This window comes from Gadus morhua, chromosome 17 (assembly GCF_902167405.1).
Source record: "Gadus morhua chromosome 17, gadMor3.0, whole genome shotgun sequence".
NCBI classification, from domain to species: domain Eukaryota; kingdom Metazoa; phylum Chordata; class Actinopteri; order Gadiformes; family Gadidae; genus Gadus; species Gadus morhua.
In genome coordinates this window covers 4,663,938-4,681,911 of record NC_044064.1, presented here as the reverse complement: position 1 = coordinate 4,681,911, position 17,974 = coordinate 4,663,938, and the positions used below count along the sequence as shown (strand labels likewise).

Sequence of the window (17,974 nt, the reverse complement as noted above, 5' to 3'; positions counted from 1 at the left end):
GAGAACCCTTTATAGCCCCCCCACCCCCAACCAACTCCCTCCACCTATAAGTTGCTTCCTACGCCCTTGACACAAAGCGTCAAGACAATGTTTGTTCTTCTACATCTGCTTCTTCATTTCCTCAGGCGCTTCTCGTAGCCATTGTCTCCGCGTCGGCCCGAGTGTTTCTTTGTCGTCGCGTCGCAATGAATCAACGCCGACACACACGGCGAGAGGAGCCTTCCCAGGTCGCTTTCTGCCTCATAGCCGCCCCCCCCCCCCCCCCCCCCCCCCCTCCCTCCCCCCCTCCCTCGTATTCCCGTCTCCCCTGAGCCTCCTACATGGCAGCCTCTCTCCTCACCTTCTCCTTACCTGCTCCTCCTCCTCCCCGCCTCCCCTCCTCCCCCTCCTCCTCCCCTCCCCGCCTCCCCTCCTCCCCCTCCTCCTCCCCTCCCACCTCCCCTCCTCCCCCTCCTCCTCCCCTCCCTCCTCCCTCCTCCCCCTCCTCCTCCTCTTCCTCCTCCCCCTCCTCCTCCTCTTCCTCCTCCCCCTCCTCCTCCCCCTCCTCACCTGCTCCCCCCTCCTCCTCCTCCCCTCCTCCCCCTCCTCCTCCTCTTCCTCCTCCCCCTCCTCCTCAGCCCGTGAGGTTACCCTCCGGCACGGAGTCTTCCATGGGAGGTGCCAACCTCTGAGCGCGCTATTAATAGCCCCCACCCCCCAGGGACCCAGCCACACACACACACGTAAAGATACACACACACGCAAATCAACACAGGCACATAAATGAACACGTAATGACATACATACATGCACGCACACATACAAAAACACAAAGACACACAGACACAAACACACATTAAGATACACACACACAAGACACACACACACTGACAAACGTGCATGTCAACACAGGCAGGCACGCACACCCACACACCCTCACACACGCTCTGACACACACACGTGCACACACATGCGCGCGCACGCACACAAACATTTGTGCGTGCTGTGCTTGTGAGAGTGAAAAGGTGCCTGATTTCACACACACACACACACACACACACACACACACACATACACACACACACACACACACACACACACACACACACACACACACACACACACACACACACACACAGACACCCGTGGACATTCACAGCAGCAGTCCACAACAATCAACACACGTGACACAATCCAAAATCCACCGTCCGTGGGTGCCTTTGGTCTTCCGTAAGTGGTCACCTCAAACTACACATCAGTAAACAACCAGTTTGTTTTAATACTCATACCGGGTGGGTGTGTAATTGGGACAATAAACAGGATTTGTACAAATACCACCGCGGGCCTAGTCTGACCCTGATGAGTCACAGTCTGCCAGCTTATCCATTACTCAACGGCAAACCCTGTTCCCCAAGAGGTCTCCTTCATGGAACGATATGCTAGCGCTAAGTTGGGGGGGGTGGTAATAATGGTGTTTTTTTGGTCGGTGGAAGCAAATATGGTCCACAATGACTGGATAGTTGAACGCGTGCCTAAATATATTGGTATCAAAATGTGTTTATTGAAACCCTGTGTACATTTCTCTGCGTAAATGCGATCTACTGTCACTGTATTTATTTTATATAAATAAATGAAAAGTTATTTATTAATTATTTTTTTTAAATTATAAATAACAAGTAGCCCATTACAGCAGGCTCATCATTTGAAATGCACGCACAGATACAGGTGACTCCACTCACCCCTCTACAGTAGACATTCTGTGAATAATTCATTTAAGGGGAAGGATCTATTAGCACACTGGCCTCACTGAGTCTGTGTGTGTGTGTATGTGTGTGTGTGTGTGTGTGTGTGTGGGGGGGGGGGGTTTGTTTGCCAACGGACAACACGGTCCCATCCTCGCGCCTTCGCTGTCATCCTCCTCGCTGCCATCTCAACATTTATCCGAGCGACGGCGAAATCGATGAGGCCACGAGGAATTCGTGTGTGAATAACTTCATTCGCCGGCTGATTGATTGATTTGTGGGTTTTTCCGCATTGACATCTCACCACTCTATTTTGACTTCCCGAGGTTGGTCAATAATATAAGACCGATGACACAAAGTTTCTAAAATAACACGCTATGTAAAGTGAAATGAACGCAAGGAAATAAAGAGACAAATAAAACCAAAAAATAAAGAAAAATACACAGTAGGCTACACAAATACACGATTAAACTAGTTCGTTTTAGAGTTAACACAACGTAAGGTTAACGTCACGTAGCCTATCCTACTTTTATTTTCATGGTAGATGTTTTGATTTAGTGACCAAAGGTAAGAGAACCACAAAAAAAAATCTCCTCTCCAGTCAACTAGGCCTATCCATCAACTTTTTGCTCATCTCGGCCGTTCCGTCGAGAACCGAACGGTTGTTCCAGAATTAAAGCGTTATTTTGACATGCGAAAACAAACGTTTATTGGAGGAAGCTGCGCCTTCAGCTGAGGCGGTTGGGTGGGGGGATGGGGGGGGGAGGCGGTACATTTGAGGCGCAAAACGCTGACGGGTTTGGCTCGGGGAGTGCGCGCGTCTCCCCATGTGGCGCGCTGCTGAGATGGAGAGCCGCGTGAACTCCCCGTCTCAGCAGCGCGCATCGGACAGCGCACGAGGAGCAGCAGCACAGTGAGGGGCGCCAGGACGCGGTGCTTTGACAGTTTTTGGAGTTCATTGTTCCATTGTAGAATTCACGGCAAACATCGGCACAATCATGGCGGGATTTAACTTCTTATCATCGGCGAACGGCGCAGGTGTCCACGCGACCCGAGTGGACCCGAAGTGAGAAATGGACTTTGCAGAAATCCTTTTCGCGCTCTTTATCGTGGTGGTCGCGGTGGTCTCGCTGTTGTCCAACTTGTCGGTGCTGCTATGTTTCGTCCACAGCGCCGAGATCCGCCGACAGGTGCCGGGCGTGTTCACCATGAACCTGTCCTTCTGCAACATCCTGCTCACCGTTCTCAACATGCCCACCACAGTGGTGGGCATCGTGCAGAACCGCCAGCCGTTCGGCGACTGCGCCTGCCACACGGTGAGCTTCCTGGACACCTTCCTTACCGCTAACAGCATGCTGAGCATGGCGGCTCTGAGCGTGGACCGCTGGGTCGCCGTGGTGTTCCCCCTCAGCTACGCCACTAAGATGCGCTACAAGGACGCGGTGTTCATGGTGTGCTACTCTTGGGCGCACTCGCTCACCTTCTCGCTCGTGGCGCTGCTCTTCTCCTGGGTGGATTACAGCCACGTGTACGCCTCGTGCACGCTGCAGCTGCGCGAGGGGGAGCGAGACCGCGCGGGCTTCGCCGTGTTCACCGTGGCGTTCCACGCCACGAGCTTCGCGCTGTCGCTCCTCACGCTGTGCGTGGCGTACCTGAAGGTGCTGAAAGTGGCGCGCTTCCACTGCAAGCGGATCGACGTGATCACCATGCAGACGCTCTTCCTGCTGGTGGACATTCACCCCAGGTAGGGTTGTCCCCACCAACACAAGTGCGCACACGCACTTACGCGCACGCACGAACGCATACGCAACGCCACACAAAGGCACGCACGAACGCACACACACACACACACACACCACGCACACACAAACCTAAACACACACACACACACACACACACACACACACACACACACACACACACACACACACACACACACACACACACACACACACACACACACACAATAACACACACACTTACGCACATACAAAACACAAACACACACACACAGACGTATATTTACTATTCATCAATGTCGTTATTGTTGGCAGTAAAGGTGTTTGTGTTTTTTCAGCGTGAAGCAGAGATGTTTGGCCGAGCAGAAGAGGAGAAAGCAGAGGGCCACTAAGAAGATAAGCATCTTCATCGGCTCCTTTATAATCTGCTTCGCGCCTTATGTGACTACAAGGTTAGTGTGAACAGTCGCTCATCCACTTTATTCATCCATTCATTGTAGCCATAACTAAAATGCTTTTTATTTGTCTATTTCTTTTTTTTCATTTACATGTTTATTTATTTATTTAAAACGATGTGCGCCCCTCACAATGCCTTAGATTGTGTTATAATTGCTCGAGTTGGTTGTTTCCTAGTCAAAAATGTCCTATTCATAACGTTAGACATAACCTTATCATCATGACAGCCTGTAAAACACATAATATCAATCCTTCAAACCCAATGAAAAACAAGTCTGTGCAAGCAGTCTACAGGCCCTTCATAATGGTATCACCCACTCCAGCGCCTGTGGTAGCCAGCCAAACCGCAGGTGACCAGCAGTGTGATGGGGTGAGGAGGACAGTGTACACCAGGCCGGTCCCAGCTCATGCATTATGGGTGTGAGTGCTGCTGTCTCTCCTCGCGTTGTATAATGTTTTGGAACATGACCCAGTTAGGTCTTCAGTTTTATACACTTTTGGTTTTAATATTCTATACGGCTTCCCAAGCCCGGAGTGAACTTTATTGCACTTTATTCATCTCAAGGCAGGAAATTGGGGAGGGTATTATCGAGAAATAATATCCGGCACATTATAGGAAGTTAATGTTATTAATATCATACGATTTGGTCGATTATCTCCTCCGCCAAACCTGCGCACCAACCAGCGCTGTTCATCAGTTCTCACTTTGAAATTGTCATTTAATTGAAATGTTATCTTTTTGTTGACCCTTTATGCCCCGCCCCTTTTCCCGCCCACCACCAGGATGGTGTAGCTCCTCCCCTTTCATCTCCTCCTCACACAAAACTCCACCTACAAAATAAACGTTCGTCAATCCTCACCGTTTAAAATGTTTTAACGTTTCCTCAGTCCTTTATGCCCCGCCCCCTCTCTATGCCCCGCCCCCCAGCACCACCACATTGGCGAAGCCCCTCCCCTTTTGTCTCCTCCCCTCACAAAGCTCAAAAAACAACAACAGGAAGGAGCGTTCATCCCTGATTCTCTTCCTAATCACTAATCCCCAAGTAGTGTGAAGATGTTAACCTTCTCCTTCTGCCCTTCATATGCTCCACCCCCTCTATGCCCCGCCCCCACAACTACTATCAGGTGGACGAAGCCCCTCCCCTTTTAGCACCGCCCCTCCAAAAAACACAACAGGAAGGAGCGTTCATCCCTCATCCTCTTCCTAATCACTCATCCCCAAGTCGTAGATGTTAACCTTTTCCCTTCTACTCTTCATGCTCCACCCCCCTCCGCCCCTCTATGCCCCGCCCACCACCAGGCTGGCGGAGCTCCTCCCCTTCGTGGGCGTGAACCGCCACTGGGGCATCGTCAGCAAGTGCCTGACCTACAGCAAGGCGGCGTCGGACCCCTTCGCCTACTCCCTGCTGCGGCAGCAGTACCGCAAGGTGCTGATGGGGGTCCTGAACCGCCTGCTGCGCCGCGACCTGTACCCCTCCTCGGGCCCCAGCAGCTCCATGGACACGGAGAACGACTACTGCCTCCAGAGGATCACCTAGCGCCGCCGCCGCTACGTAGCACGCGGACCGCCGGGGGGGGGGGGGGGAGGGGGACAGCCGAGGGCCGATCATGACAGGGGTCGCGCCCTGGAGGAGGTACAGGATGGGGAGAGGTGGAGGTGGAGGAGCACTTTGGGAGGGATTGGGAGATAATTACATATGGACACTCGCGCGCGTGTGTGTGTGTGTGCGTGTGTGTGTGTGTGTGTGTGATGGAGAGACAGGGACGGAGAAAAGGGATGAGATTGTGATGGATGGAGGGGACCAGGTGGGTGTGTGTGTGGGCCTGCCTGTCTCGTCTGCCTGCCTGCCTGCCTGTCTGTCTGTCTGTCTGTCTGTCTGTCTGTCTGTCTGTCTGTCTGTCTGTCCGTCTGTCTGTCTCTGTGTGTGTATGTGTGCGTGTGTATGCGTGTGTGCGTGTGTGCCAGTGTGTGTGTGTGTGTGAGAGAGCGAGAGAGAGAGACCTGGAGACAGAATGAGGCCGAGGTAGAGACATGGATGGAGAGGGCAGGATATTGTTAGCAGGAAGATGATGTGGGGGTACGGAGACGGATTACGTGTGGGGGCGGGGGGAGGGGCGGAGGGGCAGGAAGAGACAAGGTGGTGGGGGGGGGGGGGGGGGAATTAAAGCCCACTAATGAGGTGGAAGATGAATGAGAGGAGGTGGTGGTTGGGAGGGTGGGGCGAGGAGGGGGGAGGACAGATGACAACGTCGGGGCAGACGCGTGGGTTCTGGACCAGGACCGGCGCAACGTTGATGGCGACTGCTTGATGTGTGTCAGTGTGTGTGTGTGTGTTTGTGTGTGTGTGTGTGTGTGTGTGTGTGTGTGTGTCTGTGTATGTGTTTTTGTGTGTGTGTCTGTGGCGATAAACCCAATCCACGTGCAAAGGTGTGGAAGCAAAGCACGCGCCGTGGATAGATAACACAGGACGCTGTGTGTGTGTGTGTGTGTGTGTGTGTGTGTGTGTGTGTGTGTTTGTGTGGTTTGTGTCGATTCCTTGTGTGGCTGACCGGTGACAAACCGCACAATCTTCAACCGACGGGCTCCGGCGCTGTAGAACTGTGGTTTATTCAAGGGTGTCAGACACAAGGGTATCCTATGTAATCTACATGTAGCACCCTGAGGACGCAAGGACAGGAGACGGAGCATCACGATGACAGAGAGTACAAGTTAGGAAAATGCTATTAATTCCATCTACAAACGGCAGACATTTTAGGTTTTTATTTTTTTTTTGAATACGCCGTCCCACACACACTGACCTTTTGCATCTTCAAAGAGGCACACAGATATGAATGTGAGGGTTGGGGGGGGGCAGTTGTGTGTGTGTGTGTTTGTGTGTGTGTGTGTGTGTGTTGTACTGTCACTGCAGGGCTCTGCAGATAGTCACTGGATGAAAGTGTCATGGCTTCAAACGCCTACCTTGGATACTCTGCCGTTGTGTGTGTGTGTGTGTGTGTGTCTGTCTTTGTGTGTGTGTGGCTGTGTGTGTGTGTGTGTTCACTGTCAGATTGGACCGCATCGTCGTGGGTGAACCGTGCGGCCATTCGCGTTCCATTCTAAGTCCATCTCACCCGTATCACTGAATCGCTGAAATTTCGACGCACTTTGTAAAGTCGGGAGTAGTTGCAAAACGCCAAAGGCAAGTGTCATTTTAAACACGTCGCCGGGCGTGACCTGTATGTGAATGTACCGTAGAGTCCGTAGGCTACTTTGGACTGAAAAATCTATTTATATATAACTGTATTTTGACCAGTTGACTGAGGAAAAACCTGTTTGTATGGATATTTACAATGACGTTCTATATTTTGCACTGTACAGGCCATATTTGGTAAGGTGACCGCTATCTTTTTCTGAAGGGCAATGTTATGTAGCATATGTTTCCAAGTGCTTTTAATACTACACTGTTCCGTGTCCGTGCCAGATATTTGACTATGTGAAGTTTTGCGACACTGTACGCCAGATAGCTGCTTTTATCAAAAAGATGTGTTGGGTGATGTACATCTGTCGCGTTTCCAATGGAGAGCCACTCTGTGTTCTTTGGCGGTGTGAATCTGTGCAATAAAACCCTTACTAAATCTGTAACCACTGTTCATTGTGTGTTGTGTGTCCAGTTTTATTGAATTTAAAACACAACCAGGACTACATCTGTTTCTTTGTCTTATATATAAGACTACAATCAAACACAAAGACAGGGGAATTGGAAAATTAATAGCATCATTGACCAAGTATGTCTGCCAGTCTCTCGGTCTGTCTATCTATCTCGTTCTCTTAACTCCTAAGTTATTTCTTTCCATTTAATTTAGCACTCATGATGACAGCCCCCTAGCCATTAAAGGTGGAATGAGGCCATTTTCCTGGTTAACTGACATTAATGGTTAACTGTAGCCCCATTTGGTCCAAACACCCATATGCTTGATTTGAATGAAAGGCTGCAGGCTACGAATTTCGATTCCCAATTCAAACGAATTAAAAAAAACATGTTTCAACCTGTTGGCATCTTTCTTGTGGTGGAGCAACTATTTCACTGGTGCAACTCGATAGATGACCGTAATGTGTGTAATAAACTGGTTCTCGGGAGATGTGCTTTTGCCGTTCCGGGAAAGTGTCTCTCTCTGTCTGTCTCTCTCTCCCTCTTTTTCTCTCTCTCTCTCGGCTGTTTTACAGATGCGAGGCAGGCAGTTGTGTTGGGCGCGCGTGGAGGTGCCACATCAAAATGGATCCGGAGACGCGGAGCAGACAGCAGATCGTGTTGATTCTGCTCGGAGCGCTTACACTCGCCTCCTGCTACCCACAACACCGATGTGAATACGAAGATTATCTTTTAGGTAAAAATTATAAATTGTTTTAACAGTTTCACAAATGCACAAGTAGCGTGTCGTTTGCTCTGCATATGCAGAAACTGTTCAGCACGATTTTAAACTTTTCCTCTGCGTAGAGATGCCATGGACTGTTATGGTCAACTAGAAAATATCTGGAAATTGTAAGATTGATTTAAGATACGAAATGCGAAACCTTATTAAAACTTATTTTAAAACTTGTCAAACTTTTGAACTTTAGAAGTAGTTGTGACAAATCCTAGTAAGATCAATGAAATTAGATGTTACATTTCAATAAAAAAATGCATCCAAACCCTTGGTTAATTTTGAAGGTTGATGATAGACAGGAATTTGCTAGAATGTTTGCGCAACATCAGGTTGATATGATAAGGCACTATGGATGCGACTGGAAGCCCAACTCCGCCCTCTAGCGGCCGGTCCCAGTAATTCACTACCGTCTTGATTTTTCTGCAGGCAGATGCAGGTCTCCGCTTGGTCGAAGACGTGAGTATTTTAAGTTCAACCTTTGGAGGACTAAAACAAGTTGCTGATAGATCCGTTTGCCTTTACCTATTGTTCAGATATATTGAACAGATAACTGTGGCAAGTTGTCCATTCAGTAAAGATCATATTATAATTCTAACTAATTGGCCTGTAGTCTTTTGTCTTTAAATCATCTAGCCTAAGAAGACAAACGATTTGATGACAGTCTAAATACACTGACTTAACAACAGTTTTTTTGCTCTTAGCTTGATTAATATAATACTCCTAATTTAGAGTCTAAAGGATCCCATGTGTAGCGGTGGAATGTCTTTAACGTGACCTCAGTTCCAGGCCATGCTCTTCCTCACCATTAGAAAGAGATCACAAGTCACATACATAATGGAATCCAGTCCAGCACCGCAGGACACCATGGGGATATTTTTAGATGATTAATGTCTTTTGATTAAATATTCAAAACCTAATTTTCAGCGATAATCCAACTATTTGGTGCTTGATTGAAGATGTTACAACGAGCCGAAAGATTTAGAGGACGTTGTAAATGAATATTTTAGGATCCCCGGCCTATCTCTGTGCATCCTGCGGTAACGGAAGCAGATGGCTTCCATTTGCACATAAGTACCATATGCTGCTGAACACTCACACCTTATTATCTACTACCCATACGACCACTGTGTCTAAACCATGAAACATTTCCTAATATATATATATATTTTTTAATAAACCCTTTTTTAACCTTTCGTTTTAGTAATGATTTTAAGATTTTAAAGTTTTTAAGTTGAATAAAATTGAAAAAAAAAAAAAAATTGCTGTAAACGTTTCATGGATTAGCTGTAGCGATCGGGTATTGCGGCGATGAAACAAAATTCCCGAATAAAACAAAAAACAAATCCCCGGCAGCCAAATGCACGGAGATCCGGCTGTCCTACTGCGAGGACATGCCCTACACCGAGACGCTGTTCCCCAACGCCCTGGGCCACACCTCCCGCGAGGAGGTGGAGCTTGGCGCCGAGTACCTCCTGATGAGCGTGGTGGAGACGTTGCTTAGCAGCGGAGGTGGCGGAGGAGGCGGCGGCGGCGGCCAATGCAGCCCGGACGTGCGCATGCTAGGCTGCGCGGTGATGACGCCGCGCTGCGAGCATGACTGGCCGATGCAGCCGTGCCGCCATGTTTGCGAGACGGTGCGTCGGAGGTGCGCCGCGGCCTTCGACGCCATCGCCATGGCGTGGCCCTACTTCCTGGACTGCGACCGGTTCTTCGTCAGCGAGGAGGAGGGCTGCTACGACCCGCTGGAGGGCCTACGAGGTGAGGAGGAAGAGGAGGGCGGGACAAAATGGACGCCCGCCGCGTGACAATGGCGGATAGATTGGAGCCATTGGCAATTAAAACGTACTTATCTGGGTTATATGTTGAAGCAAATGTTTGATTTGGTCATCCTGTCAGGTAGGAATACCGTTTGTATTTTTTATTTCGGACCTTGCATGGTACCTTTAAACTTTTTTCAAACTCGCGTCAATGGCCGTAGTTACCATGACAACAAGGGCCACCATCATAGTGTTAATAATAAGGTCCCATAAGCTGCTTACAAAACACTTAAATATTACTTTCATATGCTCTGGAGTCTATTGGGGTTTAAAAACGTCTTCAGTTTAAAATCGAATTGTAAACTGAATAAACACACGCACACACAAGCCAATGTATAATTGAGTACAGCTATACAGTGCACGGCGGATTAGTAGCACCGTCTGGCTAGCAAACTTGTGTGTGTGGCACATCTCAGAGGAAACATGAGTCGAAGTCTCTCTCTCTCTCTCTCTCTCTCTCTCTCTCTCTCTCTCTCTCTCTCTCTCTCTCTCTCTCTCTCTCTCTCTCTAACTCTCTCCCCCTCCCTCTCTCTAACTCTCTCTCTCTCTCTCTCTCTCTCTCTCTCTCTCTCTCTCTCTCTAACTCTATACCCCTCCCTCTCTCTCTCTCTAACTCTCTCCCCCTCCCTCTCTCTCCCTCTTTCTCTCTGTCTCTCTTTCTCTTTCTCTTTCTCTCTCTCCCTCTCCCTCTCCCTCTCCCTCTCTGTCTCTCCCTCCCCCTCTCCAAAATAAACTCACTTTATTTGTTTTGAAACGTGAATATTTCCCCTCTGCCTTCCAGGCCTGGTCTGTTCGGTTGACCTAGATAGTGGACATGCTCGGACCATCCCTCCAATGCGAGTGCACTTCAGGGCGGTGTATAAATCATTTAAAGCAGAGCGTTTAGCTCTCAGGAACCAGGCCCTCGCAGGGCATTCTGCTGGCTCACACTGAGAACACGTTCACCCCAGCTGGCCACTTTCTTGAGGATGGAAAAGGACTCTTAATCTGTCGTGAGTCAGCGTTTAAGTCATTTGAACATCGCGTCGCGTGATTACAATCTGGCCTGAACCAAATATGGGAAAGGAAGGTATTTCTCGTCAAATTTGGCAAACGCTTTGTCGCACCAGTGCCACATGAAAGAAATTCAATTCTGTGTTATTTGGTTCAGACGTCTGGAAACAATGTCCAGTCCAGTCCCTTTCATAGTTAATTTCTGGTCTTTATGAAAGGACCATGCAGCCTGAGATGTTTCCCTTCTTTTCCACTCATAGAGGTCACAATAACACCAAGAAACAGAGAAGTTACAGAAGACTAGATGTTTGTAAAGGACTTTAAAGTAGACATGTTGCGTTGGGGCTTGCCCGTATGGGGGCTTTAAAAAGAAAAAAGCACAGTGCACGTACAAACACTGAAGGTTAAAAGTGGCAGTTATGAGATTTCAGGGAAAGCAGTAAAATGTAAACAGATATAGCCGCCTTTCTTTCATCACTATATATCAGTAATGAAGGGACCTACATGATACCTCGTTGACTTTTTATTTTCTGCTAAACATTTGCCTATAGCTAAACTAATGTCCTCAGAACCCTGTAAAGTATAGTACACCATGTTAGTTGTTCATGTGTGTGTGCATCCCAAAAAAATCCAAAAGTAGAGTATTCAAAGTGAGCTACCTCCAGATGACCTTTGACCCCCTCCATCTCGGTGTGACCCCATGCAGTGGAACAGGACGGAGACGACGACTACTACGGCGGCCTGCCCCCCGCAGAGGACCCCTCCTTCGGCTCCATCCGCTTCGGCCACCACTCGGAGGCCGAGCTGGCCAGCGTGCTGTCCCAGACGGCCGAGCGCTGCTCCGACGTCGCCCGCACCTACTCCATCGGGCGGAGCTACGAGGGCCGCGACCTGCTGGCCATCGAGTTCTCCGGCAACCCCGGCCGGCACGAGCTGCGTGAGTACTACAGCGGCGCCGGGTTCTGGGTTCTCCTTTTGGGTGACGTCCTGTCGTTCTCTCACGGCTCGCTCGCTCGCTCGCTCGCTCTCTCTCTCTCTCTCTCTGTCTGTCTCTGTCTCTGTCTCTGTCTCTGTCTCTCTGTCTCTGTATCTCCTCCCCCCCTCTCTCTCTCTCTCTCTCTCTCTCTCTCTCTCTCTCTCTCTCTCTCTCTCTCTCTCTCTCTCTCTCCCACTCTCTCTCTCTCCAAGTCCATCCACAAATTAAAAGTACAGCGTCCACAAATGATACATTTCAGACATAAACTTTACCAACATCCCCCTTTTACATTAAATTATTCATGTACATGTTTTTCTACAATTTCTTTTACCTTTTGTTTCTCGTGGAAAATCTGAATACAATGAACCCAGACCAGAATCCCACTTGCGGTGATGCTCTGGGCCGACCGATGTCTTCTCCTCCTCTCCCCCCTTCTCCAGTGGAGCCGGAGGTGAGGCTGGTGGGCAACATGCACGGCAACGAGGCCCTGGGCCGCCAGCTGCTCCTCTACCTGGCCCAGGACCTGTGCAACGAGTACCGGCAGGGCAGCCCGCGGGTCCAGGCGCTCATCAACACCACGCGCATCCACCTGCTGCCCTCCATGAACCCCGACGGCTACGAGGTGGCGGCGGCCGGGGGCCAGGACGCCACGGAGGACGAGGAGGAGGTGGGCCGCCCCTGGGGAGCCGCTGGTGCTGGGGGGCTACTTATGGGGACACGTGTTGTGTACAGGTGTGGAGTATGAGTGTTGTGTACAGGTGTTGTGTAAGGGTGTTGTTTACGAGTGTTGTGACAGGAGTTGTGTACATGTGTTGTGTACAGTTGTTTACAGGTGTTGTGTACAGGTGTTGTGTACAGGTGTTGTTTACAGTTGTTGTTCACAGGTGTTGTGTACAGGTGTTTATGTACAGTGTTGGGTACAGGTGTTGTTTACAGTTGTTGTTTACAGGTGTTGTGTACAGGTGTTTATGTACAGGTGTTGGGTACAGGTGTTGTTTACAGGTGTTGTGTACAGGTGTTTATGTACAGGTGTTGGGTACAGGTGTTGTGTACAGGTTTTGTTTACACGTGTTGTGTACAGGTGTTTATGTACAGGTATTGTTTACAGGTGTTTATGTACAGGTGTTGTGTACAGGTGTTGTTTACAGGTGTTGTGTACAGGTGTTGGGTACAGGTGCTGTGTACAGGTGTTTATGTACAGGTATTGTTTACAGGTGTTGTGTACAGGTTTTTATGTACAGGTGTTTATGTACAGCGGTTATAAGACAGGTCATTTACAGCTGTTGTGTATGAGTGTTGCATCCACATGTTAAATATGAAGATGTTTTAAACAGGTGTTTAATTTAGGTTTTCCTTTCATATGGATAAAGTAAAGACTGAATCTGCACAGCCTACTGATATTTGCCACATTTTTCCACCACACATCACAGAAAATATCAAAAGCAAGCCTTCCTCTGCTGTTTAATTCTCCTGGTGTTCCCGACAGCTCCAGCTGATATTCCGATGACGGTCATTGGCTGACCTCTGACCCCACTCTGGACTCAGGGCAGGAAGTACGGGGCCAGGAACGTCGGCAGGACCAACGCTCAGGGCATCGATCTGAACCGGAACTTTCCGGATCTGGCCTCCATCGTCTACCGCCGCCGCAGACTACGGACCTATCGGACCGACCACATTGCCATCCCAGACTTTTACTGGTTTGGTAAGGTACAGTATAGAGCATCATCCATATATCCATAGACATAACCTCTACCAAACCAGACTGTTACTGGTACAGTATAGAGCATCATCCATATATCAATATACATAACCTCTACCAAACCAGACTGTTACTGGTTTGGTAAGGTACACTATAGAGCATCATCCATGTATCCATATATCCATAACCTCATTACCGATCCCACTTATCTGATCGTTGTGTGATCAGGCGTTATACACTGACACTCCTACCATTGCCACAGCGACTTTATATGTCCTTATATTTACCCATTCTGTGTAATGCGTGTCTACAGATCCCGCCCCCAGCCACATGATTGGTCTAAACAAATTTTATGCGGGAAAAAATGTGAAATGCCTCATTCCCTCAGACCTGAGCTTGCTTGCCACCTTTAGATATGAATCTAAAGGCTGATTTGTTAGACTAGGTATTACTTTTTTACATCCTCATCACTCATTATTTCCCTAATAGCTCATTTCAACCGTCCGTGGTTTGGATGTGTACTCCAACGCGTCATCCCCTGTTGCCATGGCTCCAGGTCGCCCCGGAGACGTACGCGGTCATGAAGTGGGTGCGGTCCATCCCCTTCATGCTGGGGGCTAATCTCCACGGTGGGGACCTGGTGGTGGCCTACCCTTACGACCTCTCCAAACACCCCCAGCAGCACAAGCTGTTCTCCCCCACGCCGGACGAGAAGGTGAGGGGTGAAAGGCCAAAGGTCATTGGTTAATGCTCACACAGGAAACTCTCCTCTTCACGTCGCTTCATGTGAAAAATTAGAGTGTAAATATGTGATCAAATTGTGAGTGTATACGTTTGAAATTGTGATTGTGAGTGATTATTGGTTTAGATTTGGATTGATTACCTTTTAGAATGTCTAGCTACACCCCTGAAGTTGTTAATAATATAACACATCTAGGCTTATATGATCTTTGTTTGGGGTCAATGCGGACACAGATTCTTTGTTGATGCATGTGTATCTGTTTAAAAACCTATAACTCTAGAATTATAGTTCAATGACGATAGAAGTGATAACAAGGTCATTTTGCAGTTATTAGAATTTATGTTTGGAGACAGTTCTTAGATCCTGGCTGTGGGCCTACTTTGAATTTCGACTAGAGCGCAGGTGTATAATCAGCATGACCAGCCGCCGGTTCCCTTTTCCAGGTGTTCAAGATTATCGCGAGAACGTATGCAGATTCTCATCCCACCATGGGCCGCGATCAGGCATGGTGCGGGTCGTCTCGCGCCAGTAAGAACGGAATCATCAATGGCGCGCAGGTGTCCAGTTTTGCGGGAAGTAAGAGAAAACAACCACGTTACACACAACTAGGAATTATTCGATAGAGGATGCATGTCCACGTGCTGCCACTAGAGGGCTCTCTTGGATCGTTTAAAATGTAAATGTTTCTCATCGGAGCCAAGTTTGAACTGAACGGCATGAAGACTTGCGTAAACTTGATAACATGTTAACATGGAGGGGTAGCGAAAGTTCGAGTAACGGTTGAACCAGGAAATATTCAAGAATAACTTTGGATTAGAAAACAGATTGCTCTTGGTTTTGTCAGGTATGCAAGACTTCAGCTATCTCCACACCAACTGTTATGAGGTGGCGGTGAACCTGGGCTGTGATAAATTCCCTGCTGAAGAGGATATGGAAAATGCCTGGCACGAAAACCAGGAGGCGTTCATTTCCTTTTTGGAAGGGGTAGGAATAAGATTTTAATGTGGTTTTCTACTTTTTCTTTTGTCATTGAAATGACAGGGTTAGTGGGTTAATCGAAACAATACTGATCGCTACCATTTGTTTTTTATATGAGATAGTTTTACAAACATGTCTTCAAATCCATCGGCTCACACTGCTACTGCTACCTTACCCATCCCATAAAAACAACACAAACAATACAACACAACGAAACACACATATTGGTCTTACATTTTAATAATGCACATCAGATGCTCCACAGAAACAACACGTTCAGCCACTTCCCACCAGGTGGTCCCTGTTGGAGTCAGCCCTGTAAACGATATGTGTGTGTGTCCCCCAGGCCCATCGGGGCATCAAGGGCCTGGTGAAGGACGAGGGGGGCAACGGCATCAAAGGGGCCCGGGTATCGGTCCGGGGCGTGAGACATGACGTAACCACAGGTAAGGCTCTGCTCACTAGCCCTGACGCTGATGAAGGGCCGCGTACTGTAGTTCTCCGTCCCAGTTCTGTTTGAAGGGGAGGGGAGGTCCTGGAGTTTAGAGATCACCTTCCTAGACTCTGCATAGCTTCCCCCCTTACCCCCCACCGCCCCCCCCCCCCCCCCCCCCCCCCATCCCCCTTGCGCGATTATTGTATGTTGTACGTCCTGGCACTTAATGTACGCACTTATTGTATGTTGTACCTCCTGGCACTTAATGTACGCACCTATTGTGTGTTGTTCTTCCTGGCACTTAATGTACGCACTTATTGTATGTATGTTGTACGTCCTGGCACTTGATGTACACACTTATTGTATGCTGTACATCCTTGCACTTAAAAATAGTACTTGGCATTGTGTAGCGTCTTATCCTAGCTATCTTTGTTGTATATGGGGAATGGGTTAAGCTAGCGATAGTCAGTGCCTGGCACTTGGTTCTATGAACATCCTCACTGTACCGACAGCGATACATCGTCGTTTCTCTTTCTTCTGAGAAATGTACTTATTGTAAGTCGCTTTGGATAAAAGCGTTCTGCTAAATGTAAATGTAGTTGTTGAGGTCATCTCCCTCCGTCACGGGCGGGCGACACGTGATTCAGTCGTTTATTCTTTGTGAGCAGTGGGGCTGTATCGTTGGATTCGGATTAGCTAACCCTTAGCATGCGGACAGTAACCTAGCACCCTCTCCCCCCCTCCCCTCCCCCCCGGACCCCCAGCCGAGCAGGGGGACTACTGGCGCCTACTGGCCCCCGGGGTCCACATCCTGACCGCCACCGCCGCGGGCTACACCCGCGCCATCAAGAGGGTCCGTCTCCCACCGGGCATGCCCCACGCGGGCCGGGTGGACTTCGTCCTGACGAAGACCGCGCTGGAGCCCAACGCCACCGCCCTCAACCGGGTGGAGGAGGAGGTGGTGGTGGTGGTGAGGGCGGAGGAGGAGGAGGGCGGCGGCGGCGGCGGCTACTACAGCGAGCAGGACGACTACGAGCGCTTCGACCCCTATAACCACTTTGAGCGCTACACGGCGTCGGCGCTGGCGGCGCGGCGGCAGGAGCGGCGGGCGGAGAAGCCCTGGTGGTGGAGCTTCTTCGTGGGGTCGGGGGGTGGGGCGGCCCCCACCTGGCTCCTGAGGAAGGAGGATTAAGGCTGAGTCATGGTTCCACGTCGACGCAACGCCAAGGGGGTTTACGGACCCGGTTTAGGTCCAACGCAAAGGCCCGACGTGCGCCCCCCCTAAAATTGTTACCTTGCGTCGAGGCGACGCAGCAGCGAGGGCTGTGATTGGTCCGCTCACTCAAACCTGACGCAAAACCTAAACCTCGGTCACGTCTGCGTTGAATGCGTCTGCGTGGTCATTGCGTTGCGTCGATGTGGAACCTTAACTGAGCCTTGAGGCCGACAGACAGGCAGTGACGGAGCAAGCTGTTGGTTGTAGTCTCCACTGTGTCTTACCAGGTTGTACCGTGTTGTCTGGACTGGGTGGGGAAAGGGGGAGAGGTTTGGTTGGGTGGTTAGGGGGGGTTGGCTTTTGACACACAGTAGTTGCACAATGTAGATATTTCCCTCGAGTTAGGCCACAGGCAATAGTAAGCTGTTTCCAATCATGAGTCATGAATCAAACAAACCGCTTTAGGTGTCAAAGACTTTATATCTACTATATTTGTACACTCACATTTCTGCAAACCGTTAATAAAAAAATATGGAACTACTTATTGTTGTAGGATGGATCCAACCGTTTTTTTTCTTCTGGACAATGGGAAAAACTGTCGATAAAAAACTGTATTTTAATGTAATTTTACTTATAAGTCGATTTTTTTTCATATTTTATTTTATATATATTTGTATAAATGTACAATTTAATTGTTTTGTTGAAGTTCCTAAGAGGATGTTAGCCAGCATATTTAACCATGCGTCAATAAGGCGCAGATGCACCAGCCGGCAAGTCAACAGTTTAATACCCGCTTC

At 49.1% G+C, this 17,974-nt stretch overlaps 2 protein-coding genes across 2 annotated transcripts; both read left to right on the top strand.

The window, feature by feature from the left end:
- Positions 1-2,524: 2,524 nt before the first annotated feature.
- Positions 2,525-5,811, top strand: LOC115529451 (G-protein coupled receptor 26). The gene is made up of 3 exons (XM_030338195.1): positions 2,525-3,465; positions 3,799-3,912; positions 5,217-5,811. The coding sequence occupies exons 1-3, from the start codon at positions 2,795-2,797 to the stop codon at positions 5,452-5,454; spliced, it is 1,023 nt and encodes a 340-aa protein (XP_030194055.1). The 5' UTR covers positions 2,525-2,794; the 3' UTR covers positions 5,455-5,811.
- A 2,248-nt stretch (positions 5,812-8,059) lies between these two features.
- Positions 8,060-17,719, top strand: LOC115529390 (carboxypeptidase Z). The gene is made up of 11 exons (XM_030338084.1): positions 8,060-8,281; positions 8,747-8,776; positions 9,674-10,078; positions 11,837-12,067; positions 12,547-12,773; positions 13,652-13,813; positions 14,362-14,520; positions 14,991-15,123; positions 15,392-15,531; positions 15,872-15,971; positions 16,726-17,719. Exons 1-11 carry the CDS (start codon positions 8,170-8,172, stop codon positions 17,151-17,153), a joined length of 2,127 nt encoding a protein of 708 aa, XP_030193944.1. The 5' UTR covers positions 8,060-8,169; the 3' UTR covers positions 17,154-17,719.
- Positions 17,720-17,974: the final 255 nt, after the last annotated feature.

Bases quoted from the DNA above. Each gene is read 5' to 3' on its own strand.
- LOC115529451 (XM_030338195.1), top strand. From the start codon at position 2,795: ATGGACTTTGCAGAAATCCTTTTCGCGCTCTTTATCGTGGTGGTCGCG. The intron at 3,466-3,798 runs GTAGGGTTGTCC...GTGTTTTTTCAG, and splicing joins CTGGTGGACATTCACCCCAG to CGTGAAGCAGAGATGTTTGG. The intron at 3,913-5,216 runs GTTAGTGTGAAC...GCCCACCACCAG, and splicing joins GCGCCTTATGTGACTACAAG to GCTGGCGGAGCTCCTCCCCT.
- LOC115529390 (XM_030338084.1), top strand. From the start codon at position 8,170: ATGGATCCGGAGACGCGGAGCAGACAGCAGATCGTGTTGATTCTGCTC. The intron at 10,079-11,836 runs GTGAGGAGGAAG...GACCCCATGCAG, and splicing joins CCCGCTGGAGGGCCTACGAG to TGGAACAGGACGGAGACGAC. The intron at 15,972-16,725 runs GTAAGGCTCTGC...CCGGACCCCCAG, and splicing joins GAGACATGACGTAACCACAG to CCGAGCAGGGGGACTACTGG.